We start from the raw sequence: 27,921 nt of genomic DNA on the forward strand, positions 1-27,921 counted from the left end.
GCAGGAAACCTTACGGCTTGCTCAAATATTTTGGATATAATGAGGTAAGTATGACATAAAAGTTCAACCAAAGGACAGAAAGTTTAATGGAGTTAAAAGATACACATCATTTTCAGGAAAATGCTATTTATTACTTATGTATTTCAGCTGTTTATTGATCTCTTTCTTTCTCTCCCACCAAAAAGGCGGATATAACAAAAAGAAAAATGTACCAATACAGTCTTATTAAAGATTTTTTAAAAATCAGTAATACATAAAAATAATAATTTAAAATAGGTAATCCAATGTTTTTTCTGCCAACAGCCATACTGTAATATTCTGGGAGTAGTAATAAGCTTCTCTTCGACTCTTTTACATTCTTCCAGTTACGTTGGTCGAAAGTCATCAGGTCTGTAAATAAAAGAATGAAAACTCATTAATTGGGATCTTTTGTCCTAGTATAATAGAAATTTATCTTAAGGGAAAGAAGCAGAACAAGAAGCAATGGATGGAAACTAATCAAGGAGAGAAGCAATCTAGAATTAAGGAGAAATTTCCTGATTGGTTAGAACAATTATAATCCGAGGAGCGACTTGCCTCCAGAAGTTGTGAATGCTCCAATACTGGAGGTATTTTTAATCATAGTTGGACAACCATTTGTCTGAAATAGTGTAGGGTTTCCTGCCTAAGCAGGGGGTTGGACTAGAAGACCTCCAAGGTCCCTTTCCAAGTACAATACAATACAATAGCAGAGTTGGAAGGGATCTTGGAGGTCTTCTAGTCCAACCCCCTGCCTAGGCAGGAAACCCTATACCAGCGATGGCGAACCTTTTTTGGCTCGCGTGCCACAAGTGGGGGGAGCACAGGGGGGTCATGTGCGGGCGTGCCGCCCCCATAATGCAATGCGCGACCCCCCGTGCGCATGCGCGCACAACAGGTGCAACCGCCCCCATTTTTACATGCTTTTTTCACCCTCCCCAGGCTCCAGAGGCTTTATAGGAGCCTGGGGAGGGCAAAAAGAGCCTCCCCCGCCCCTCTGGAGGCCCCCCGGAGGCTTCAGGGACCATCCGGAGGCTTCCCTGAAGCCTTTGGAGCATTTAAAATGACCGGAAGTGACTTCCGGTTTGCTCAGGGGGTCGTTTTAAGCCAGGGGTGTCCAAACTTGGCAACTTTAAGACTTGGGGAATTCTGGGAGTTGAAGTCCACAAGTCTTAAAGTTGCCAAGTTTGGACACCCCTGTTTTAAGCACTCCGAAGGCGTCAGGGAAGCCTCCGGATGGTCCCTGAAGCCTCCGGAGGGCCTCCGGGGGGGCGGGGGAGGCTCTTTTCACCCTCCCTAGGCTCATATAAAGCCTCTGGAGCCTGGGGAGGGCAAAAAAATGGCTTTTAAAAACTGTGAACTCAGCTGGCCAGTGCGCGCATGCGCGCTGGCCAGCTGACAGGGCAGCACCTCACGTGCCCTGACAAATGGCTCCATGTGCCACCTGTGGCACGCATGCCATAGGTTCACCATCACTGCCCTATACCGTTTCAGATAAATGGCTATCCAACATCTTCTTAAAGACTTCCAGTGTTGGGGCATTCACAACTTCTAGAGGCAAGCTGTTCCGCTGGTTAATTGTTCTAACTGTCAGGAAATTTCTCCTCAGTTCTAAGTTGCTTCTCTCCTTGATTAGTTTCCACCCATTGCTTCTTGTTCTACCCTCAGGTGCCTTGGAGAATAGTTTGACTCCCTCTTCTTTCTGGCAACCCCTGAGTCTGTTATTCTGTTAGATACCTGGTTAATACTGCCTTACATTTTTCAACAGAATTCCCCATAAAATAATATTATGAGATGGATATTAATAACTATGTGTGTGTATGCAGGTCGTTGTTTGACTCCTGGTGAACTAGCTGGACTAGTGCCTGCAGTTTTCTTGGCAAGGTTTTCAGAAGTGATTTGACATTGTCTCCTTTCTAGGACAGAAAGGGTGTGACTTTCACCCAAATCACCACCTAAGCTGGTGGAACTAGAACTCACAGTCTCCTGGTGCCACTACACCAAACTGGCTTTTGATATACATACAGGTGGACATTAATAAACATTAATAAAGTCAATATGTAAAAGGACATTGAAAAAGAATTGAAAGACTTTTGTAAAATATTTATGGGCTCCTCTTAACATCTCAGAGACAGAGTATTTATTAGCATTGGATGGTGGGTATGAAATTTTTCTTAATAGGAAAAGGAACAATGAGAATGTCGTTGGGTTTCAAATACCCTGCACAGGTTTTTTTTTGAAATAGACTTTGTTCCCAATGCAGCTACCTAAAATATGTGATGTCTATTCTTCTGCAAGGCAGAAGAAATACAGCAAGTATCTTAGCGAAAAATCTACATGAGGAATAATTTGATTCTACCTAGAACATGGTGAGTCATAATTATGGCTGTCTCTTCTAATCTTCTGATGTAATCCTCTATTTCCCACTAAATTACTTCTTTTCTGTGTGTTGTTTTTTATGACATGGGCTGTTGCTATGAAACACATTTTTATTCAAAATGAACTTCCTTTTTTTTTCTCTTTGTACAGTAGAGTAGAATAGTGCAGAAGGGGGGATTCATATTTTTGTGAGAGATACTTCTGTTATTTCCCATGTTGACAGAATAAATCAAACAAACTGGAGAGCACATTTTAAAAAAAAAACCTGCAAAAGCAAAAAAAGAAATCCCAAACAGATGTCCAAAGGATATATAGGGAATTTAGATTTTCATACCAAAATCTAATGAGATAGAGCAAATCAAAAGATTATGTGCTCCTACTTCAGGATCAAGCAAGTTTTAAATATTGGTGAGAAGGTAACCTGACTAACTTAAAACACAACTTTCATTAGCTCCTATGCGACCCTTAATTGTGATTGCAATAGAAGCCTGGGAAGAGAATATATATTCCATCAAGTCTACTCCCAACTTTTGACAATTCATCATCATCGTCTTTTAATGACCCCATAATCCCTTGCAGGGAGGAGTCATGACAGTTGAATGGAGCTGGGTGTTTACTGGCTGGATGCCCTTCCTGTTGCCAATGTGGAGTTATATTCAGCAGAGATATTCTCATTGTGCCCAGAGAGAGGAATATCTGCCTCTGCCTAGGATCAAACTCACAGCCTCCTGATTGTGAGGCGAGAGCGCCACCTCTAGGCCACCACTCAACTTTTGACAATTCATACTATCATAAAATATCTTATTTAGAAACTAGAGAACAAGGACATTGTTTTAATTATTCAACTATTTTAGTTACCACCAAGCAATTAAAATCAACTATGAAAAAGCCAGAGAGATTGGAATGCGTTGATTATTAACTGATGACACATATTCTGTTTGGCCATAAAATGACACTGCATCTTTCAGGCTTCCTTAATTTAAAAAATAACCTGCTGGAATAGATTCTTGAATCCAGTGTTTCACCTAATGAATCACAATTACCAAATACAGGCAATATTTTACAAGGCAAACATACCTTATATCCGTGATGGCGAACCTATGGCATGCATGCCACAGGTGGCACACAGAGCCCTCTGAGGGGGACGCGAGCGGTTACCCTAGCTCAGTTCCACCGTGTGCCTCCTGCTGGCCAGCTAGTTTTCAGGTCTCTGCCACATATACGCGGGGCGGGGCGCATGGGTGGGGGGGTCACGTGCCCATGCATGGAGGGGCGCATGCGGGTGTGTGTGTCACACGTGCATGTGCAGGGAACGGAGGCAGCACAGGAGGTCATGTGTGAATGCAGTGGTGCAGGTCACACGCATGGGGTCTCACACACATTGCATTATGGGTGCACATGCGCCCATAATGCAAAAAGGTTAGCCATCACTGCCTTATATTAACCTTCATATTCTTGTTAAAAGTAACGAGTAGAAAGTCAAGTCAAATGTTTTAGGAAGATGCATTAATTGTAGTTCACCAAAACGGCCTACCAATTTACTCTGATGAATGGGCAGAACCCTTTTGTGGGGGAGATCGGTTTGGGTTGCAGGAGGTAGTCCAACTACACATCCCATTGTTTACATACGGAGTTAATTGTTTTTTTTTTTAAACTGTGCATTAAATATATTTTAAAGATTTACAGTTTAGCACTTATGTGTTTCTGCCTCAAAATGAGAGGAACAAAAAGCACAACTTATGGGTTCCCTACTGTAATGATATGTAGGAATGATTGCTTAGCCTACAGAAGGCATGTTGGTGTGGCAAGCATCTCCAAAGGGACCTTTCTTAGTTTCTTAGGCTGCAAAGGCAACGTGGGAGGCTTGTATTTTTAGACTTGCAAGTGTGGTATAGAATAGAATAGAATAACAAAGTTGGAAGGGACCTTGAAGGTCTTCTAGTCCAACCCACTCCTTAGGCAGGAAACCCTACACCACTTCAGACAAATGGCTATCCAATGTTCAGTGAGAAAGGGCACCCAGATAAACTAATTCGACATTATCATGAGGCTACCTTAAAGAATAAATATTTATTTATTCTTCTGTACAGGACTCTTAATTTTAACCTCCTCCACACACATACATACATACATATATTTATAGCCCTATTTATATTTGTATTTTATCTGTGATTTATTGTGGACTGTACACCGCCCCGAGTCCCTTTTTGGGAGAGGGGGCGGTTTAGAAATGTGAATAATAATAATAATAATAATAATAATAATAATAATAATAATAATAATAATAATAATAATAATAATAATAATAATACCTTAACCAAACCGTGTGTGATTTATAATTGTTCTGAAACTTTTACTCAATTTAGTAAATTTATCAAATCACAAACCAACATTTAAGAACTGTTAAATCAGAGCAGACCACATCCACTCAAGGCATTCTTTGCATTAACCTAGACTAGTCCTTTAATATACTTACATTTTCTTTAAGCAAATGATCTAATGGTTAGGTCTGATCCCATTGAAAACCAATATAGTTTTCTCCAATATACCTAACCATATTTCATTGGCTCAAAACTGCTCTTTATGAAGTGATAACATTTGCAGGTTTGCTCTTTCGTCAATGATTGAAACCACATGCTTGGCATCTCCTTGTGTTCCTCTATTTGAAATATTTTGCTTTTTGGCTTGTGCTTGGCTTGTGCTTCTTATGAAGTGGGACTGGAAACATACCTGCAAAAATATCTTATTCTTTTATATCACCACTGCTTGTCCTGGGCCCCTTGGTGTTGGAGGCAGACAGACATTTCGTTTTGGCACACCGGAGAAAAATGAAAACAGCCATATGGTTATGGAGATATGTGTAAGATTATAAACAACTTACGGACTCCAGATCTTTGGGAAAGCATCGATTTCCTCTTGCGTATATTCATTCAGCTTCTTAGGCACATTGCGAGGCTGTGGAAGCTCCTCTACCAGATTCTTACGAATGTCTTCAGGAATAACCTAAAGGAAGGAGAAACACAAATCAGAGGCGGCCTGGGAGTCAGGGTCAGCATCCAGGCAACCTGAGAGCCCAAGGGGGGAAGAGGGAATAGAGCTGTCAGAGAGAGTGAGTGAGTGAGTGAGAGAGAGAGAGAGAGAGAGAGAGAGATGGAGCCTGGGCCATCGGTCAGCCCTCAGATGGAGAGACAACAGCCCCCAGGTCTGAGGTGGCTGATTAGGAAAGGGAGGAACTGCTGGATCCAGTGCCTGATGTGCGGGTGAACAGACAGGAGAGGAGAGGAGTGGAAATCTATGGGCTGATCCTTGGGAAGGAAGAGCCACCACTGCTAGCAAAGCCCCACCCCTAGCTCTGGGCATAAAAGGCAGGGGATGGAGTTGAATAAATGCGGCAGACAACTATTCATCTCCCCTGTTGGACAGACTTGTTCACCTGCGTTGAGAGAGAATTTTTTTGCCAGGGCTGCTGGCGCTCCTAATAAAGGAATCATTGATTCAACTACAGAGGGTTTGCCGTGTTTGGGGAGCTGGGTCAGAACAGATAACCATCAGTCGTCAGTTCTTCAGAAGGCTGGGCCTTTGAGGACTCAGTTCAATTACAGCTATTTAGAGAAAGCTGAAAAAAAGTGTATATTCCCTTTTTTGAACCTTTTCTTTTGTAAAGAAAAAGAGCACAGCAATTCCAAAATTCTTACAACAGGAACTTCTGTAACAAAATTGTATTTTTTTAGTAGGAATCGTTCAAATTTAATTTCTTTCCATTATAAGACTAAGAAAGCAAAGTATAATAAGCTGTTATTCATACATAAGAAGAATATTAGCAACTGACATACATTATCAGGAAAAAGATGTAGCCTTTGCATCATCGTTCTTCTGTGAAGGTTCTTTGGGAGCATTCCATAGATAGCCAGTTTTACAATCTGGAAAATAAATATAGATTTTTTTAATATAATGCAATGCAATCTGACACAAAGTAAGAAAAATACTTTAAAATGCAATAAGCATAATAAAAAGGAGAGCTCTCCTTAAGTTGCTTGCAAGTGCAAGCATGAAGAATCTTTCTTACATAAAAGTTGCTTTATACTCAATCAGACTAACGAATGCCTTTGGCTCAGTATTGTCTATACATCAACTTTCCCCGACACTGGTAAAAGCTCAGAGGACTGAGCTTGACTTCCAAAATTCTCCCACCATCATGACCTATGCAAAGAATTTAGGGGATTGGAATCCACACATCTGGAAGACTATGGATGAAGAAAACTAGAATAGAAATTACTGGGCTAATAAGAAAAAACAGGCAAAAGTCAGGAGGAGGAGGAGAAAGAGGAGAAACAGCAACAGCAAAGTGAATTGTATAATGTATGGATCAATTGTTTGAGAATATATGTTTATCATTAGCATTTCAAAGTAATTTCATCACAGTCCAAAATATATGAAGGATTATATATTGGGATAGACCCAGAGGTGAAATTCAATTTTTTTTACTACCGGTTCTGTGGGCATGACTTGGTGGGTGTGTTGTGGCTTGGTGGTTGTGGTAGGGGAAGGATACTGCAAAATCTCCATTCCCACCCCATTTTGTGGCCAGCTAGAGGTGGCATTTGCCGTTTCTCAGAACTACTCAAAATTTCTGCTACCAGTTCTCCAGAACCTGTCAGAACCTGCTGGATTTTATCCCTGGATAGACCTTTCTATATGTTCAAAATATGTCTTTACTTATCTTATTATTTCAATCACCAGATTTGTTAGCACCATGCAAGTATCTATCAATATGTAACTTAATTTCATTTAACTATTTCATATATGAAAGCATATATGAAGAACTTTGTGCAGAAAAACTTTGGACGGCATTCCGGAACACCATCAACTAAAATAATCGGAAGCTGTCAGAGGAAAAAGTTTTAAACATTGAGGGAAAGGCAACAGGAAGAAACAAGTAAATGGCAATTTTTTAAAAATGAAGTAGATCCTTTAAAATTACCTTCAATTTGAATGCATACCCGTGTTTCCCCAAAATTACGACATGTCCTGATAATAAGGACATGCCACATTTTTCTGGTGGGCAAAAATATAAGCCCTCCCCCGCAAATAAGCCCCTTGGACAACCCCCCACCTCTGGCCAGGCAGAGCGCTGCTCACCAACCTAGCGGTATCCTGAAGGTGCCAAGCCGCGGGAACCAGGGGGGAGACAAAGGTGATCGCGTTGCTTAACGCCTTCGGGATACAGCCCCCTAAATGCTTCAGAGCTCCACTTCGTAGCATATTGTAAAGCTCAACCTTTCTCTCTCCCCCCCCACCAACGCCACCGCTCACCACACTCGGCAAGGCAATCAGCGGAAAATTCAGCTTTCCTCCTCCAGGTTAGGGGGGGGAACCTTCCACTCAGGTGGTTCGCGCCCTGTGGAAAGCTCCTGCGCGAATGAACACGCCAAGCAGTTACATCTGATTGCCCTCGCAGATGTAAACGAAACCTCCAGCTGCTCTACTCTTCAGCCTCATTTCCAAAACCTTCCCATTGATAAAATATTCTCTCCCTCTCTTCCATTAAGCCCTACAGAGGCTCAGTCCAATAATGCTGTCACTAATAACTTGGTTCTATGGAGTGTAACAATCTTCCTGAAGCCTCCGGAGGGAGAAAAAACACCTCCAGTGTGCAAACCGGAAGTCAGTCCCCGAACTTCCGGTTTGTGCGTTGGGTTATTTTTTGCTCTCCGGAGCTTCAGGGAAGCCTCCGCAGAGCGAAAAGGAAGGCTAAAATCAGCTGGCCAGCACGCACATGCACGTTGGCGCTGTAAGGGCAATGCCTCACGTGCCCTAAGAAATGGCTCCGCATGCCACCCCTGGCACCCGTGCCATAGGTTCGCCATCACGGCCTTCTAATATCCATAAAATTGTCAAGTTAAAGACAACAATTCCTACATTATTCCGGTATTATTTTTATACTTTCTAAAAAATGAGTCTGACACATCCAATTTATTTGTCCAGGCCAGGGAAAGTACACTGAGCATGCTATCTGGAATTCTTTTTTTTCCCCCACTGCAGGTTTGGCAGGATCAGGCCCATTTTGAACCTGATCTTTGTTTTGCTAGTCAAACCAAGTTTACTCCAGTTCTGTTCAGCCCACAGAGATATTCTGATGGGGAGACAGCATCCCAAACGCCTTTACAACATGCCTTTCCAATAGTTCATTGGCTTGGAAAGAGCTCAACCATTCTATTAACAACAAGGTATTCAAACTCTTATGGAATGAATGGAAATGCTTCAGTGCTTCACTCTTTGGTAACTGGATGAAGATGTCCTGTAGAAAAATGCATAAGGAGTCAACAACCAAAGCAGATAAAAAGGATGCTAAAATTAAAAACCTTTGTCATTGTTGTCAGTCATCATCATCATAATTAAGGTAAAGGTTCCCCTCGCACATATGTCCTAGTCATTCCCGACTCTAAGGGGCGGTGTTCATCTCTGTTTCAAAGCTGAAGAGCCAGCACTGTCCAAAGACATCTCCGTGGTCATGTGGCTGCCATGACTAAACGCCAAAGGCGCATGGAACACTGTTACCTTCCTACCAAAGGTGGTTCCTATTTTTCTACTTGCATTTTTGCATGCTTTCGAACTGCTAGGTTGGCAGAAGCTGGGACAAGTAATGGGAGCTCACTCGGTTACGCGGCACTAGGGATTCAAACCGCTGAACTGCCAACCTTTCTGATCGACAAGCTCAACGTCGTAGCCACTGAGCCACCGCGCCTCAATCACCATAATTATCTGCAGACAAAACCTTAGAATCCAACTCCAAACCACAAAGCTGATAGAAAAATTATAAGAAGAGCCAGCAGTGTGAAGCACGTCGGAGCAAACCAAAGCCACGAGCAAAAAGCAGTGAGTTGAAAGCGGGCAAGAAAGGAATGTCACAGTTTCAATTATCTTCAAACCAAATAATTGATTTTCAATTATTTTGCAGTCTTTACCACTGATGCTTTGTGCAAAGAAAAACGTGTAAAGTGTTCTAGAAGGAGCAGATCTCAAGTCTTTGCCAGTCCGACACTTTCTCAAGTTGTTCTTGCATTTATAATGTTACAGACTTTTGAGTAAATCGCTTTAAAAGTTCTGTGGAGTCCTTGGTCCTGTCTGAGCTTGATTGTTTGCTTGCAGATGCTTCATCACAGGTAGTCCTCGGCTTAAGACCATCATTCATTAAGTGAATCACGGCTATTGATATGTTAGTGACACGGTTGTTAAGTGACACTGGTTTTCCCATGGACTCTGCTTGTCAGAAAGTCACAAAAGGGGATGACATGATCTTGGGATATGAACCAGCTGCTAAGCGGGCTGAATTTTGATCATATGATTAAGGGGATGTTGCAAAGGTCGCAACTATGAAAAATGGTCATACGTCACTTTTTTCAGGGCCGTTGTAACCTTGAATGGTCACTAAATGAACTGTCGAGGACTACCTGTACTGATGATGTTACCTAAATGGGTGATGAAATGTCTACAAGCAAGCCAAGCTCAGACTCCACTGTTCAACCCCAAGTTACAGAGATTCTATTATATTTAAATGTTCTCTTAATCTTTTCTGGTATTGTGTATGTCTGAATTGAGGGCTAAACATTTATGGATTCATCAGATGTTTAAGACTTGCTCAATATTTCATATATATACAAATACAACACAAATATAAAAAGGCAACATTAAAAATAAAAATATGGGTTTCTGCCTGGATGGTTTTCTGTGATGAGCCGAAGGACAGAAAGAGGGAGGAGTGAGCTCCCTCCCATATTTTGGCATACCAGGGGTTGTAACACAAATACATACCTATTTCCCTGGCTTAGCTGATAAAGGAGGAGAGCCTGTGGTGTAGTGGCTAACAAATCTGCCTAATATGTAACACATCCCAGGTTCAAATCCCAGTAAGGGTATGGCTAGCTGATGACAGCTAAATAGCTTGAAATGGATCCATACTAGTCTCCCTTTATTTATTTATCAGCACAAATACAACATTATATATATTTATATATGGCTATGTGTGAGTATTTTCAAGCACAGTGATGACTAACCTTTTTGCCATCGCGTGCCAAAAGCGGGTGGAACACACGTGTGTGTGTGTGTGTGTGTGTGTGTGTGTGTCATGCGCGTGAGTATCCAAACCCATAATTCTATGCACCCTCGCTCCACACATGGCTGCGACCCTCTCCCCCTGCTTTTGGTGCACAATAGCACGGTGGATCTGTTTTTCGCCCTCCCCACGCTCCAGAGGCTTTCTAGGAGCTTGTGGAAATTGAAAACGGCCCAACATGCAAACTGGAAGTCTGCTTGCGTGTTGGGCTGTTCTTCGCCTTTAGGAGGCTTCCCTGAAGCCTCCAGAGGGTGAAAAACAGCCAAAAATCATGGCCAAAATCAGCTGGCCAGTGCGTGCATGCACGCTGGAGCTGACAGGGCAATGCCTTGCATGCCCTCAGAAATGGCTCCGTGTGCCATAGGTTTGCCATCACGGTTCTAGCATAACTCTGGGACCCTTCAAGCAATTTCGACCAAACTTGGTACACAGATGACTTACTCTCTGAAAACAAATACTGTAGGGTAAAAGACCTCTAACACCCCTTGGGGTGTGTATTCTGTTAAGATACAGCCTGTTGTGCCTTAAAATGGCTTCTACCGTACTGCCGTGAAATGGCTTCTACTGTACAGTTCAGTAGAGTTGCCATGGTAACAGCTTCACAGTACTCCACAATGGGGCTCCTTCCGGTAAGGGGGAAAATCCAACATTAGAAATTACATTTGGTCTGGGATTATTTTTGAGGACAAATGTATGGATTAGGATAAATAAATACTCGGGCAATGCCGGATTATCAGCTAATACACAATAAAGAGTCCCTGTTCGGGTATGAATAAGTTATACTGATCCTTGTGAAATAGTTTTCTTTCATCTGGTTAAGAAGAGAAAAAGTTAGGTTTTTATATTTAAAACTCTTTTTATGGCTTTTATGTAGGCAGGGCAAGCTTTTGCAACACTGCAATTTTCTTTGTGTAAACATGTGCTTTGTTGCTTAGAGCAATATTTGGAAACCTACCTAAAATGGGAAAAATAACTAAAGAGGACAACAGTTATGTTTTAACTTCTCCCTATTAACCAAGGAAGTCTGGGAAGATCTGTTTACCCTAGGATGGAAGCGAAGCTGGCAAAAGTAGAGTGAGTGGCATAACGTCCCACTGGGTGGAAATTATGATGCGTTTTGTGAGCTTATAATTGTTTTCATAGAATGCTGTTGTTAGCTGCCTATGATTAACACGTATAAGATCGGTGGCCACACAAATTTTCTAAATAAATAGGCATAGCCATAATTAAGTTGGGCAAAAGAAATATATTCTCTTACTGCAGTCAGGAAGAAAAAAAAATCAAACCCAAGACCAACATGGTAGATACAATCTTTACAAAGGAGAGTAGTAGTTTACTGATTCAGATGACAGAGTTAAGGTATGAGGGGTCCTTGGTTGCTTGTTTCCTTGCAGATGTTTCATTACACAAACTAGGTAACATCACTATCACCAGCACTGATTATGATATCTACAGTAGTGGCCAAAATTGTGGAAACCTTTTGGGACAAGTGTATTTTTGAGATTTGATGGCTAATAATGCCACTTTTTTGGAGTAGCACCATAAAATTATATATCAATGGAAAGATAATTTAATCAAGGATGTAATGCAATAAAGTTTGTTCAATTATCTGTATTCTATGAAAATTTATAGCCAAATAATCAGAAAAAGGAAGCACAACTTTGCTTCATCTGATTGTAGCCAATGAGCATGAGTGTTTAGAGAGCCAATCAGGTGTCATCTTGTTTTGGCAATGAGCCAATCAGATCACAGTAGAATTCAGTTATTGAGGTCATGTATTGATGTCATGTATATCATGTACTGAAGCTGAGAGGAGGACATTTGTCTCTGTGTTATGTGAGCGCTATCAAGGTTGGTTTTTTTTTGTGTTGTTTCATTTAGTGGCTTGTAAAACATAATAAAATTAAAGGAATGGTGCAAAGAGTTGACTGGTCACCCAGAAAGTGATGTAAAATAGTATTATTAAGTGAAAAAGGCTACAGTTCTAAAGAAATTAGAAGAAAAATTGGTGGAAACTTAACCAAAGGTGGCATTTCTTAGTTTTTGAAGAGGTATAAGGAGACTCAGTCACTACAAACCCCACACTGGTAAAGGCAGGAAAAGATGCACAAGAGCAAGTGATGATAGAAGAATTAAGAGACTGTGCCTACGTGACAGAAGAAAATCATCTGGGTGCATACAAGATGAAATGGTGCAATGGGAAGTGAAATTGGTTGCAAGGACTGTTCAGCTCAGGCTGCAGGAATTTGGCCTAAAATCTAGAATTTCATGAAAAAAAACTGCTATTCTAATAACAAATCCTTCATAAAAGTTATTGCATTAATTCTTGATTAAATTATCTCTCCATTGATATATAATGTTAAGATACTATTCCAAAGAAAAAGTGGTGTTATTAGCCATCAAACCTCAAAAATACTGTATTCTTTTCCCCAAAGATTTCCACAATTTTGGCCACTATTGTAGTTTGGGTGTCTGCAAGGAATCAAGCAAGTTCACAGAACACCAAGGACCACTCATGCCAACCCTGAGCTACAAATTTTCTCCTTTATTAGTATGGTTAAGCCATGCTGGCTGGGGAATTCTGGGAGTTGAAGTCCACAAGTCTTAAAGTTCCCAAGTTTGGACACCCCTGGGTTAAGGTAACTGCCTGATACAGGCTTCAATTTCACCAACTCCTACATATTGAAAATGATACGAGTCCTCCAGACTCCCGTCTCAAAACAGAGAATTCCTGACTTTTCAGAAAAGTAGTTCTGCATTTGTTCTTACTGCATCTCCGTTTCTCCTTTTTTATGTGCCTTTATCTTGGCTTGTACATAAGATTTGCATTTGAGGAATATCATGGAGGAGGAAGCTTTCCAAATCGTTGAAAGCAGAGGCTGCTCTGGGGAGGGGATGGGTCGGATCCAAAAGCCCTGGAGAGCATGAGAACTACTTGGGCTGCCAGCCCTCTCGGAAAACGTGAAATAATGTAGACATCGAGCAGCCAAAAGTACAGTATATTAAAATACGCAGCTTGGAAAAGCTTGATAAAAAGGAAGTTGTAGAACTGTTAGTCTTGTAGGGGGAAAAAAACCCACTTGATTACCTTTAAATCAAGTCTTACAAGGCTAATATATGAATACATCCATGTAACATTAATCATAGCTGGAAAGGCAAGAATATGGAAGAACCAACTTCTCCTATTTCCCACAATAATCTGAATGGATCTGAAGATGCGTTATTATTAAACTATGAGTTAAAATTAATGGAAAACTGGGACCCAATTAAATGAAAATCCTATTTATTTCAAAACACAAATAAGACTAGATCAGGGATGTCAAACTGGTGGCCCGTGGGCCGGATGGGTCACATGTAGGCCACATTCACCCAGCTCCGCGAAGGGGAAAACCGTTGCGAAACGTCACAAGATGGCAACATGATGTGGTGAGTTTGACACCCAAGGTCTAGATGCTCACTCAATAAATATATGGTTTTAAGATCAAGAATCACTGCCAACAAAATCATGATCTGAGATAGCACTTTAAAAACAACAATGAAAACTATAGCGGGGAAAAAATCTTGCAGCTGAGAGCCAGTACAGCAAAGTAGCTAAGCATCTGAAAATCTCAAATTCCAACTATACAGTAATGTGAATTCACTAGATGGTCTTCAAAACACACTTTCTCTGCTTCTCAGTCACTTTCTCCCAACTGCATTAGAGCCAGATTACCCTAACTCAGTGGGTTTTCTAAGGATTACACATAGACAATAGGCATCAATAAGGTCGAACGCTTGGAGGCCCTACATAAATATAATAGTAATCACTACCACCACCACCACCTGCATTTTGGCAATCAAATGATGAAATAATCCCTATTTCACAAGTAGATTTTCACGTGTGCTTGACTATTCTGTCATTTACATAGGGATGTTACACAGGGATGTTCACCCCAATCTCCCCAAAACCTCTGGGGATAAGAGAGATATTTTACAAGAAGCAGCATATCCTGGGGGTGGAATCAAGAAAGGACTTAATTCAATGCTGACCATTAGTTGATACTTGTGTATAGGCTTGAGCAATAAATGTTAGCTGGGAGTAAAAGTATGGTCTTGATTCTTTGTGCCTGACAGATATTAAGTTATAAATACCTATATTAAGGCTTCCAAATCTTTTCATAGTAAGCTTGTGACCTAATTTCATAAATTATAAGGCCCAACATTTGTGATGCTGAAACAAATATACTCCAATCTCATTTCCATCTACCATGATATTGAATAACACTCTCAGTGTTTTTTTTTAATCATCCCAAAGGAAATTGGGATACCCAGCTGACCTTGGGTATCACCAAGTAAATTAAAATTAGTTTAAGATCCTGAAAATAGATTAATGGCACGCACACATTCCTCCTTACAAATAAGGGGCAACTGAAGACAAAGAAACTGATAGGAAACATTTATATAAATGCAGCAGTTTATTTGGATGGGGGGAATCAAGCACATACTTGTCCTTCTTTAAAGTATCATCATTTCATGGTCATGTGGCCGGCATGACTAAACGCCAAAGGCACATGGAAAGCTGTTACCTTCCCACCAAAGGTGGTTCCTATTTTTCTACTTGCATTTTGACATGCTTTTGAACTGCTAGGTTGGCAGAAGCTGGGACAAGTAACAGGAGCTCACTCCGTTACGCGGCGCTAGGGATTTGAACCGTCGAACTGCTGACCTTTCTGATCGACAAGCTCAGCGTCTTAGCCTCTGAGCCACTGCGTCCCTCCTATGGGCAGCATAGAAATGTAATAAATAAATAGTAATGAAGCTGAGGATAGCTGCACAATTTCAGGAAAAAAGATACAGTGGCTTTAAAGAGGTACGAGCAGATGTCATGTTCATGATATTCATAAGGTCAGAAGCGCCTCCCTTTTTTGGAACTGAATCCAAAGTGCCTGATATCCTAGTGTTAATCTCCTTGGCCTCCAAAAGAGCAGATAAATAGGGAGACAACAATGAATTGCCCTGTTCCTGTTCATTTTCCATTTACATTAATCCTTTCCCAAAGGCGACAAAAAACCCAGTATGCATCAACATCTTTTCTTTCATCCTGTACATTCCTAACTGGCAGGTAACGTAATTCCAGCATCTTTATGAATTCCTTCATATGAAAGGGTCACATAACTAGAGAAAATAAAGTTAGTGACGTTATTAACTCAGCATTCACAGATTTAAGATATTTACACATAATCTTCTAAGGATTATGGATTAAAAAGTTGTCCCTTAAATTACAGCCGAAGTAAAAGAATTTGTGATGTCTATATACCAATTCAAAGTTAAGAACTTTTACAAAAATTTAATTAACAGCTTCAAATTCAAAGAGCAAGAATGTAAAGTGTTCAAACACACTAACTTTTCATTGCTTGGCTAACACTTTGAGGTGTGCCAAGAAAAGTAGGAATAAGTAACAGATTGTAACAGATTGTCCTCGACTTACTCAGTGACCGTTTGAATTTACAGCGGCACTAAAAAAAGTGAGTTATGACCATTTTTCACACTTATGACTGTTTCGGCATCCTTATGGTCATGTGATTTACATTCAGATGCTTGACAGCTGACTCATATTTATGACGGTTGCAATATCCTGCGAATATATGATCCCCTTTTGTGACCTTCTGACAATTAAAGTGAATGGGAAAGTCAAATTCACTTAACAACGGTGTTACTAATTTGACAGCTGCAGTGACTCACTTAACAAATGCGGCAATAAAAATAGTTGGAACAATTTTAAATAAACTACTCTGTTATGATTATTTTAAGGATTTACCTCGACTTAAGATAAAAGTTTACTTGCCCAATTCACAACAGTGGCAATTCTAATCAATTCAAGCCTCTTTGGACAGCTCAGACTGGACAAGAGGCTTTTTTGCTCAGTGGCCCCCAATCTTTGGGGCACCAGGGACCGGTTCCGTGGAGAAAGGATTTTCTGTGGCCAGGAGGGAGCGTGGTTTCATGTGCTGCCTCCATCCCGCAGATGGGGCTTTGCTTGTTTGTGCGGACCGGTTGCCTGCATGCAACGGAGTGGTGCCAGTCCATGGACCGGGAGTTGGGGACCCCTGCTTTATCTGTTTCAAAGAAAGGGAAATGCTTTCTTCTTCTTGTGGCCCACCAGCAGCCAGCGGAGCTGGAAGCAGATTCAGACAGTGAGCAGGTTGGGTATGAACATGGGCCAGTCCTGGAATCTGAGGAAGGTTCTGATGAGGGTTCTGTGTCGGAGGCAGAGATGGGGCCCGAGCGTATGTCAGTTATCCTTCAGAGTCAGACATCCGTGAGGCAGATGAACAGCTGGAGCCTGTTCTCAGTGTGCGCATGCGCAGAGTGGCCAGACGAAGGGAACAGCTAAGGAACAGGGGTTGACTTGGGAGTAAAGCCACAGGTGGACGATGAAAGGCCCCTGTCAGAGGAAATAAAAGAGGAGCGAAAGGGGAGTGGAGTTTGCAGGAGACAATTATTTTGCTGAATTGGTTCATGACTCTCAGAGGCTCCTTGCCAAACATTGCAGATATCGGCTTGCCAGCTCTCCAAGCCAGATAAGGTCTGTGACTGTAAATCCTCCCTTGAAAGACTTTGCTGGATGTGAATGAGCAGAATTCACAGTAAATTAATAAAAGGGTTTTTTGTTGGGACAAGGAGTTTGCTTCATGCTCGTGGGACGCCTAGGTCAGAACACTTTTCTTATCTCAAGTGCGTGACCAGCATTACAATACACGTTGACCTTTTCAACATGCTGAACAGGCCCACCTCCGTCCTGGTTGCTATAAACACTTGAGCTCCAGACATTCCAACTTCAAGGTAGGTGTGGAAGCCCCCACCTCCCAGAGGTATAAGCCTCCTAATCAATACTACCAAATATGAGGTATATTTGACACCTTGAGTTATTGATAAAAATCATAAAGGTGAGCATACAGGCAATCCTTGACAGTTCATTGAATGACCATTCCAAGTCACAACAGCACTGATAAAAAGTGACGCCAGGCCCATTCTAACATCCCTGCGGTCACATGATCAAAATTAAGACGCTTGGCAATTGACTCATATGTATGACGGTTGCAATGTCCTGGGGTCATGTGATCGCCTTTTGCGATTTTCTGTCAAGCCAAGTCAATGGGGAAACCAGATTCACTTAACAACCATGCTATGAATTTAAAACTGCAATGATTCACTTAACAACGGTAGCAAGAAAAGTTGTAAAGTGGGGAAAAATTCATATAACAAACTATCCCATTCAGCAGCATAAATTTTGGGTTCAATTGTGATTGTACGTCGAGGGCTAGTAAAGGTAAAGGTTCCCCTCGCACATATGTGCTAGTCGTTCCCGACTCTAGGGGGCGGTGCTTATCTCCTTTTCAAAGCCAGAGAGCTAGCGCTGTCCAAAGACATCTCCATGGTCATGTGGCTGACATGACTCAACCCCAAATGCGCACGGAATGCTGTTAACTTCCCATCAATGGTGGTTCCTATTTTTCTACTTGCATTTTGACATGCTTTCGAACTGCTAGGTTGGCAGAAGCTGGGACAAGTAACGGGAGCTCACTCCGTCATGTGGCACTAGGGATTTGAACCGTTAAACTGCCAACCTCCTGATTGACAAGCTCAGCATCTTAGCCACTGAGCCACCATGCCCCTTCACGTCGATAACTAGCTGTACATAAAACTCCAAGACCAATTCTGTAAGGGTTTCCATTAAGCAGCAGGGTGGTATACAATCCTCAGCCCACGCCTTGCCCCACACATTCCCTGGAGGCAGCCAATGGCTGGATAGATACTTTCATTTTATCATATATCTATTTAAACTCTAATCGGCTTTGATTGCAAATAATGCTTAGGCATATGAAACAGTAAAATTTGAAAGTCAACATTACTGCACATATTTTTTTTTTTCATTTTAGTTTACGTTTGATATTTTGCTAGCAGATTTTTATACGCTTTCCGCTTCCACCATAATAATATTAAGATTTTGTTTGGCAATCCTCACCCTAGGTGTACGAATATTTTCTTGTTTGAAGAACCATTTTGCAAAATTACAAATAGAGCAAACAGTACACTCTAGTTCAGCTACTGGCATGAGGACTTGTACATTTGAAATGAGTGAAATATTCCGCCCCGAGTCTCCTTTGAGAGAGGGGCGGTCTAGAAATCCAATAAAGTTAAGTTAAGTTAAGTCCTCCATCACTGTCAGGTTCCAGATAAAACACTTTAATCTTACTCAGTTAATCTGGTAGTGCCCACTCTGAATTCACTGCCTATAATGTTTCTCATACTATTTTTGTTCGCTATAAAATGTGGTTTATAGGAACTTGTCAATTAAGTGAATGTCCCAAGATTAAAGTCTTACTGGTTTATGCTGCCCTCTGGTGTTCAACCACTGCAATATTCAGGAGACTGCAGACAGACCTTGCTTAACGACAGGCCAGTTTAGTGACTGTTCGAAATTACGACAGGGCTGAACAGATAACCTTTCGACCAGTCTTTGCATTTATTACCATCAGAACATCCCTGTGGTCATATTATCGAGTTCTGAGTGTTTCGCAACTGATATGCATATACAATGGTCACGATATCGTGTGATTTGTGCGCTTCACTGTTGGCTTCAGACAAGCAGAATCAATGGAGAAACTGGCAATACAATTGCAAGTGGCAGTCATGGGATGCCTTGCTTAATGACCCACACTGACTTATTTAATGGCTGAATGGGAAGTGACAGGTCTGTTGAGATCATGTGACGTTTCGTTTATGACCGTGTCATTTAGCAAAGGATTTGACAGTCCCAGTTGTGGTCACTCCGTAAAGGCTACCTGTCAAACTGAAAATTAATGACTACGCTAACCAAAAAAGTAAAGGTTTAGCTTATTTTTACAAGCCATCATTATGAAATGTTCAACATACTGCACGATGGTGGCAACCCAACCACTTAATTAGATAATAATACCAACATATCAAGAAAGTAGCTGGCTAGAAAAGAAATAATTAACTTTATAATACATCTTCTAAAGTTAATTGAAACCAAATAGCCTTTTTTGAATTTCACCTAAAATGCCAGTAATAACCTGCTTAATTGTAAATTAACTATCAAAAATAATCAGATCTGTATTATAGCATAAGAAGCATATTGCACTACCATTAAAGCTAATTTATTTAGATCAATATACTCTGGTCCAGGCCAGGGGTGAGTTCCGGATCCCGTTCCAATTGGTACAGTTGGAACGGGCCCGGCATCACCCACATGGATGCACGTGGTGCGTTGTACCTGCCTGCCATGCCTCCGCAATGCTCCAGCTGCTCGGTGGAGCATTGCGCAGGCGCCGTACGTGCCATGCGCATGCACAGAAGCTTAAAGGACAAGTAAGGAGCTCGGGCGGGTGGGTGGGCCCTTCGGAGCACCATACCAGAACCGTACCTGGTGCTCCGGGCACACTCCGGTACGCCTGTACCGGGGCGTACCGCCTACAACCCACCACTGTCCAGGCACTAATAGTTGGCAGTATCTGATTGGCCTTGGTGATCTTAGGATGGTCAGGCCAGGCTAGTGATGACAACCCAAACATATCAGGACTGTAGGAGAGATTCAGTCTGCATAAATACTAGGATAGATAATTTCTAAACACATGTTATAGGAACAACATGAAATGTCCACTAGGAAAAAAGGAACACAATGATAAACATGATTAATAAAGCTCATTATATACATTCAAATATTCATTTCAAATAAACCGCAAAGTAGCAATAGAACCTAGACTTATATACCGCTTTTACATCCCTCTCTAAGCGGTTTACAAAGTCAGCATATTGCCCCCAATAGTCTGGGTGCTCCTTTTACCCACCTCAGAAGGATAGAAGGCTGAGTCAACCTTGAGCCTGGTGAGATTTGAACTGCCAAATTGCAGGCAGGCAGGCAGAAGTAGGCTGCAGTACTGCACTCTAAACACTGCACCACCAGTAAATATCTATTTAGAAAATTTATTTGCCACCTGTCTCATATCCAATAACTCTGGGCAGCAATATATTATAAAATATACTATAAAATATTAGCCAGTGGAACTTTAGGGAATGTATTTCACATAAGCTAGTCATGTCATCATTTTATGTCTATGTTCTTTGCTCCTGTCATAAGTGCTGAATAGGTCAGCAATTCTTTTGATGACTGCTGTGCTTTCTCAAGTGTACTTAGTTGAACAACAAGGGACCAGTACTACGGTCAAACGATGTGTCATGACAGAGGAGAAGAACATCAGAAAGGATAAAAAAACCTCTTGGCCAAAGCCAAGAGGGCTGAGATAAAAAAAAGATGATAAAGGCAAAATAGAAAACAGCTCAATAGCATAGGAAGAGCTGTTGAGGAGTAGCAAGCAAAATGAAGGAACGCACAGAGATCCCAAATCCAAAGAGTGAGAACGGCTTGCAGGGAGATCACACAGAAAGTTGCCTTTGAGAAACAAATAAGCACTATAAAAAAGTTACAAATGAAATTAATTAATTAATACATAGCCAGACCTTGGGATGGGAAAATAAAATTATAGAAAGACGTTAACAGGGAGAAATGGAACTTATGTTCCAGATATTACCATGAATAGATATCCCAGCATTACACCAGTGGTGGGTTCCCGATCTCGTTCCAACCGGTACAGTTGGAACAGGCCCGGCCTCGCACGCATGCGTCATAGCTGCCAGCGATGCTTCCGCAAGCCTCTGCGACGCTCCAGCTGCTCAGCGGAGCGTCGCGCAGGAGCTGTATGTGCCATGCGCCTGAGCGGAAGCGCCGAAGGCTTTAAAGAACAGGTAAGGAGCTTGGACGGCGGGTGGGCCCTCCGGAGCACTGTACCGGAATGATACCGGGTGCTCCGGACAGGCTCCGGCGCACCCATACTGGGGCGTACCGCCTGCAACTCACCACTGCATCACACTACCTATCTTTTGCAATCCTGTACTATTTAACTAAACTAATTTTAACAACATAAGCAATATGGCCGTTCAAATATTCAGATACCGGGTGCTCCGGACAGGCTCCGGCGCACCCATACTGGGGCGTACCGCCTGCAACTCACCACTGCATCACACTACCTATCTTTTGCAATCCTGTACTATTTAACTAAACTAATTTTAACAACATAAGCAATATGGCCGTTCAAATATTCAGCAGGATTATTATGCATCAACAGAGGTATTGCCTAGTGATTATATAGAAAGACTGTCAATGGCAGGAAGGAGGAATAAGAGAGAGTCATTTAAGGCAGAAGACAAATATAGGGGATTAGAAATGGAACTATAAGACAGGTTTATTGATTACAGAACATCCCCCTGACATAAACTTATGCAGAGAGAGTCAGCAAATGATTTAAAGACACAGATGGAGAAAAGGCTAGAACTTACTGCGGTTGGATCTTTTTTATGTAGTTCAGCAGCTGTAAGTTGCAGGAAGCCACCAGGGTATCTACGGTACAAAATGGCAGCCATTTGGAAACAGGCAAAGGTGAATGTGCATAAGAATGTGGGCAATAAAAAGAGCTTGAAAACAATGCCCTCAGCCTATCTTCCTTGAGCGACATTCTTCCAGATTTGATTAACTGTTTAAGTGTCTTCCTGCCTCTACTCCCCTTCCTTAGCCAGTACTATCATCTTATGTATTTATGTACTGCCTTGAGATTTACACAACCAGCTCAAAAGAGGACAAAAAAAGGAAAAAGACTCCAGCACCTCTCCACCAGTAATCAGTATAGATTAATTCTAAGGCCAACTTCAGACCAACAGTCAAATAAACAATACCCCAATCAAGAAACTGCCAAAGAGCCATCAGTAAACAGCCCAACCAAAGAATCTCTAAAACAGCCCCCACCCAACACAGACAGGCAGGACATCAGAATATAATCCTTACTAACACTGATGATGTTACCTAGTTGGGTAATGAAACATCTGCAAGAAAACAAGCAAGCTCAGGGTATCAAGGACACCTCATTTCAACCCTGAGCTACAAATATCCTCCTTTATTGATACTATTAAGTTCACAATCTAGCACTGAATTCATTGCTTAACAATGCTTACTAGACCAGAAACTTTGTCATTAGTGATACAGTCAAAAAACCATGTAAATGTCCTGCTTACCGTATTTTTCGGAGTATAAGACGCACCGAGGTTTTGAAGAGGCAAGTTTTTGCACTCTGCGGACCTCCCCAAAACGGCCAGTTTATCACAAAAACAGGCCTGCTTTTTTCCAAAAAAAAAAGGCATGAATAGCCTTTAGGAGGCTTAGAGTGCTCCTGGGGACTGGTGGGACACACACACACAAAATTGAGCAAAAATTGGCTCATTTTTCGCTCATTTCTGCCCCCCCCCCCCCCCGCAGCACTCTGCAAGGCTCCTAAAGGCTATGCACGGCCATTTTGGTGAAGTGGGTGGGTTTTCGGGAGGCAAAAAATGCTGTATTCAGTGTATAAGACGCACCCAGATTTTCAGCCTCTTTTTTGAGGAAAAAAGTTGCGTCTTATTCTCCGAAAAATACGGTACCTATGGCAGTTCCAATAATAATCCCAGTTCTGGTTGTTAAGCAAGGACCTCACATAATTACAACTTGTGACTTGCTACTACTTCCCCGCTGACTTTGCTTTCAGCAGCCAGCGGGAAAGGTTGCAAATTATGACCACGGGACACTGCAAATATTGTAACTGCAATTTGGGTGCTAGGCGGCCAGATCACAATCACATGGCCGCAGGGATTCTGCAGTGGACATAAGTATGAGGACTAGTCATAACTACAACTTGTTCAGTGTAAATACAAATGATCGCTGAATGAGAAGTTGTTGTAGAAACTCATATACTTGGAATCATAAAAACAATGTCAAAGGCAACTTACAATAATGTTATATTTTGGAAACATTCATTTTATAGACTTAAGATTATGGAAAACTTACCCAGTATGTGATGAGTATACTTTCTGCTCCCATTTGTTGCCAGAAAAAGCAATATGCCTTGTATTAATGATGACAACATGATCCCCAAGGTCACCTATTGTTTTTTTAAAAAAATATTTCTCCATTAATAGGATTACCTCTAATCAGAAGATCTGATTATATATAATGACAATATTAAGTGGCTCCAATACAGAATGATATAAATCCCAAACACTGAAACATTCCTTTCAATGGACTCTATTAATTCATTTGAAAGTCAATCAAATGGCTAGCAAATAAAGCCATGGCAATGGGATGTGCAATGAAGCGTCAGAAACCTCTCAACTTTTGAGACAGAAATATGGGGTTGAAGTTTGATCTAAAATATATATCATTTTTTAAAAAAGAGGATTTCAGTTTACTAATGCCCTGCAAATCATGTTTTGCCCTCATCATAATATTCATGTATGTTAATGTTTCGTTAAAAATAATCCAGAATTTGAATATAGTAAAACAAGCCACACAAAATTAAAATCATGCAAGTACAAACTTAAACAGGACAATAGTGAAATACTACTAAGAAAGTTTGCTAGATGTCCTTGGGACAAAAACTCAAAAACTTTCAGGTAATTTGTTTTGTATTTATCATTGTTTCTAGATTTACATATTTTATCGTTTTGTAAGCCGCTCAAACTCACTTTGAACCATGCAGCAAATAAATTTAATTAAAAAATAGATTGATCATTGATGCCAAAATCCAATTAAATCTGGAGCCTACTGAATGGCATTGTGCATATATTTCTTTACCCCATATGTTCTGGGTGATTTTGGCTGAAATCTCAAAAGAATATTGAAATCTTCAAATTATTATATTTTAAAATAAACGTGAAAATTTTTTGGCATCAAAAATCCTTTTAGATTACATTTCTTGTAATCATATAGCCCTATATTCAACAAACCACCTAATAATTTTGTTGCTACCGTGTTTTCCCCAAAATAAGACAGGGTCTTATTTTCTTTTGCCCCATGAAATATGGCCTTGGGCTTATTATAGAGGAGGGCTTATTATTTTCTGGGGCAGGTGAGAAGTGAGGCGCACCTTTTACCTTTCCAGCTCCATTGCGTTCCTCACCATTGTGTCCAGGGAAGCTGCTGGTAAAAAAAAACCCTTCTCGCGAGGTCAATCAAACTTCTTGAAGTCGCGAGAAGAGTTTTTTTTACCAGGGGCTTCCCTGGACACAATGGCGAGGAACATGATGGACCTGGAAAGGTAAGAGGCCCTTCCCCACCGTCCCTTTAGCGAGGGGTGGCAGCTGGGGGGGGGCGGAGAAGCGAGGCGCGCCGCTTACATTTCCAGGTCCGTTGCGTTCCTCGCCCTTTCGTCCAGTGAATCCCCTTGTAAAAAAAACCTCATGAGTTCAACTCGTGAGGTTATTTTTACAAGGGGCTTCAATAGGCGAAAGGGCGGGGAAGGGAACCAGGCAGGCTGCCTTTACCATTAGGGTGAGATGGGCGATATTCGGCCACGAGGTGCTCCTCTTACTTTTCCAGGTCCGTTGCATTCCTCGCCCTTTCATCCAGTGAAGACCCTTGTAAAAAAAAGGGGTGGGGAAGGGAACCAAGCAGGCTGCCTTTACTATTGGGGTAGGTGGTGTTTTTTTGCGTGAGAAGGAACAGGGAGGGAGTGATCGCATTGCTGGCCTGCTGCTCTTTTTGCGGCGGGCTCTTTTTGCGTGGGAGGGAAGGGCGGGAGGTGGAAGCACTTTGCTTCTCCTGCTGCTGTTTTTGTGACGAGCCCTCTTTTTGTCCCGCAAGCTGTACTGGTAGGTGGTACAGTGGTAATGGCGGGGACCGGTTGCGCATGCACTTAAATAGTTGGTGGCGGGCTTATTTTCAGGGGAGGGCTTATTATGGTGCATGCTCTGAAAAGCCCGATTGGGCTTATTAGCAGGGCATGTCTTATTTTCGGGAAAACACGGTAAGAGTAAAGGTTCCTCTCGCACATATGTGCTAGTCATTCCTGACTCTAGGGGGCCATGCTTATCTCCGTTTCAAAGCCAAAGAGCCAGTGCTGTCTGAAGACGTCTCTATGGTCATGTGATCTGTGGTCATGTGGCCGGCATGACTAAATGCCAAAGGTGCACAGAACGCTGTTACCTTCCCACCAAAGGTGGTTTCCATTTTTCTATTCAAATTGCCAAGCTGCCGACCTTTCTGATTGACAAGCTCAGCATTTTAGCCACTAAGCCATCGTGTCCCACAGAGTTAAACCATGGTGTAAAACAATATCTAAAGAAACCCACTTTGTTGAACAAAGTTGAATTATAGTTGAATTACTGCAAATCTCCAAGATACTTAGTAGATGTAGTTCCAGCTTTCCTTTTCCAGTCTCCCCCCCTCCCCAATTTAGAACAGGAAAATAAATGAGAGTTCATGTAGTACATTTGTTTCAATCCAGAACAAAACTTACTTAATGCATGGTATATCGGCTTATGCCTTCCCTCCAGTCGGACGCTTGCAACGGCTGCAAGCTTCCCTGGCGGTTGCATCCATCCATCTAAAAGATACCAGGTTCGAGCAAATGTAGCCCATTGCTTAAAGAAATAACAGATGTATAAAATAAATGGCAAATGACAACAACCTTGGATGCAAAAATTGTCATTGGGGCCGTTGGTACCCCTTGGTACTATATCCAAGAATTTTACAAAATACATCAAGAAATTGCAGCTTCCTGCAATACCACTAGCAGAACTGCAAAAAAACAACAACAACAACAACAACCACCACGCGTTACTTGGAACATCAAACATTTTAAGAAGATACTTGGTCGATATCTAGGATGCTGGCAGCAACCCATATCAACCATCAGTGACAGTCAATGATATTTGTGATACATTTTAAATGTTCAGTTGACTGAGTTTCCTGTTTAATGAATACAAGTATAACAATAATGGAGAAGATTACAAAATACAAAGACCTACAAAAAGCAATAGAACGACTGTGGCAAAGACAAGCAAGGGTAGTATCAATAGTAATAGGTGCTTTGGTGCAATCCCAAAACAACTGGAGCACCACTTGAACACTATTGGCATTGACAAATTTGCCATCAGTCAATTGCAGAAGGCAGCTTTACTTGGAACAGCTTCCATCCTGTGAAGATATCTGAAACACCATCAAACATCCGGATCTGTCTAGTCCAGGTCGATGGTAAAGACTCAATAGGTACACAAAAATGCCAAACCCAGTCTGAACATCTAGCTGTGTGCAAATAACAACAACAACAACAATAATAATAATAGTATTAAGAAGTATTATTAAAGTATTTTTAAGAAAATACTTGGTCGATACCTAGGATGCTGGCAGCAACCGGTATCAACCATCAGTGCCAGCTAATAATATTTGTGATACATTTTAAAATGTTTGGTTGACTAAGTTTCATGTTTAATGAATAAAGTATAATAATAGAATGAATATATGAAAATTAATGAATTAATGAATCATTAATGAAATTAATGAATACAAGTTTATAATAAAAATAAATAAATTTATATGCTGTCTTTCTCCCAATGACGCTGGACTCTGCAGCAAGAACAACAATGCTGGAGCAAACCCTAAAGGACTAACAAACCTCTCCCAACACACACACACACACACACACACACACACACACATCCATCCATTGGTCGGTCTTCATTATTATTATTTATTTATTAGTTGCTTCCAAAGTCGTGAGCCAATTTATTCCAGCTACAAAATCAGAGTCCAGCTGCGGGGATCCATTACTTTAAGCCAGCGTTTCTCAACCGCCGCTTTTAAGAGAGGCGGACTTCAACTCCCAGAATCCCTTAGCCAGCCATGTTAAATGGGGGAGTCCTGGGAGTTGGAGTCCACTCCTCTTAAAAGCGGCTAAGGCTGAGAAAACGTGGTTTTAAGCCCACCTAGAAACATCCTCCGGACTCTTCACGTGTCTAGAAACCAACCATGCAGCCGATACTCTTGACTAGACCCTTAAGCGACAGGCCCAAAGTCTCCAGGACGGTCCTTAAGAGGAGAACATCCAACATGACGCCGCGGAGGAAGCCTCCGAAGTCGGCTGGCCTGTCCACCCGGCCTTCCCAATCCTTTTATGGCTCCTTCTTTCTAGAGAGCCAACCCTGCCCGAGAAAGGACTCCCCCCCCCCCCCCGCGGCACCCTATCCCCGAGGCGGCCGGGCACAAAGTCACCCGTACCTGCGCAGACTTGGTGAAGCTCGCCATGGCTTCCACAGCGCGAGCGGAAGCGGCGGGCCACCTGGGTCACGGAGACGAGAGGCCAGAGCGGCAACCTGTCTGAGAAGCGGAAAGGGCGGGTCAGCCGAGGCGGGAAGTCTCGCAGGGGAGGCGCGGGAGGTTTAACCGAGGCGGCGGCGTCAGTCATGGACCGCTATCTGCTCTTCCTCAGCTGGCAGCTCCGGCGGGGCCAGACGGCTCCCGGAGGCTTTTCAGGTGCCGTTTCGGGGGA

At 41.9% G+C, this 27,921-nt stretch overlaps 2 protein-coding genes across 2 annotated transcripts in view; one reads left to right on the forward strand and one right to left on the reverse strand.

Moving 5' to 3' along the window:
• Nucleotides 1-62: 62 nt before the first annotated feature.
• On the reverse strand, nucleotides 63-27,801 carry MRPL13 (mitochondrial ribosomal protein L13). Its single transcript, XM_081950605.1, has 7 exons — nucleotides 27,651-27,801; nucleotides 25,891-26,014; nucleotides 23,442-23,535; nucleotides 21,908-21,968; nucleotides 6,231-6,317; nucleotides 5,279-5,400; nucleotides 63-390 (listed from the first exon to the last, which is right to left on the reverse strand). Exons 1-7 carry the CDS (start codon nucleotides 27,675-27,677, stop codon nucleotides 366-368), a joined length of 540 nt encoding a protein of 179 aa, XP_081806731.1. The 5' UTR covers nucleotides 27,678-27,801; the 3' UTR covers nucleotides 63-365.
• MTBP (MDM2 binding protein) overlaps nucleotides 27,677-27,921 on the forward strand; it is a 45,294-nt gene continuing 45,049 nt past the window's right edge. Inside the window, exon 1 of the mRNA XM_081950576.1 lies at nucleotides 27,677-27,905. Coding sequence (XP_081806702.1) covers nucleotides 27,836-27,905 — 70 coding nt within the window. The 5' untranslated portion in view covers nucleotides 27,677-27,835. The remainder of the gene's footprint in view (nucleotides 27,906-27,921) is intronic.

Source organism: Natrix helvetica, assembly GCF_964273705.1.
Source record: "Natrix helvetica genome assembly, chromosome: 4".
Lineage (NCBI taxonomy): Eukaryota > Metazoa > Chordata > Lepidosauria > Squamata > Natricidae > Natrix > Natrix helvetica.

Excerpts from the sequence above, each read along its gene's own strand:
- MRPL13 (XM_081950605.1), bottom strand. The coding sequence starts at position 27,677 with ATGGCGAGCTTCACCAAGTCTGCGCAG. Across the intron at positions 23,536-25,890 it reads GCCGATATACCATGCATTAA|GTGACCTTGGGGATCATGTT; the intron begins GTAAGTTTTGTT and ends AAAAAACAATAG. Across the intron at positions 21,969-23,441 it reads GTATACTCATCACATACTGG|ATACCCTGGTGGCTTCCTGC; the intron begins GTAAGTTTTCCA and ends TTTGTACCGTAG.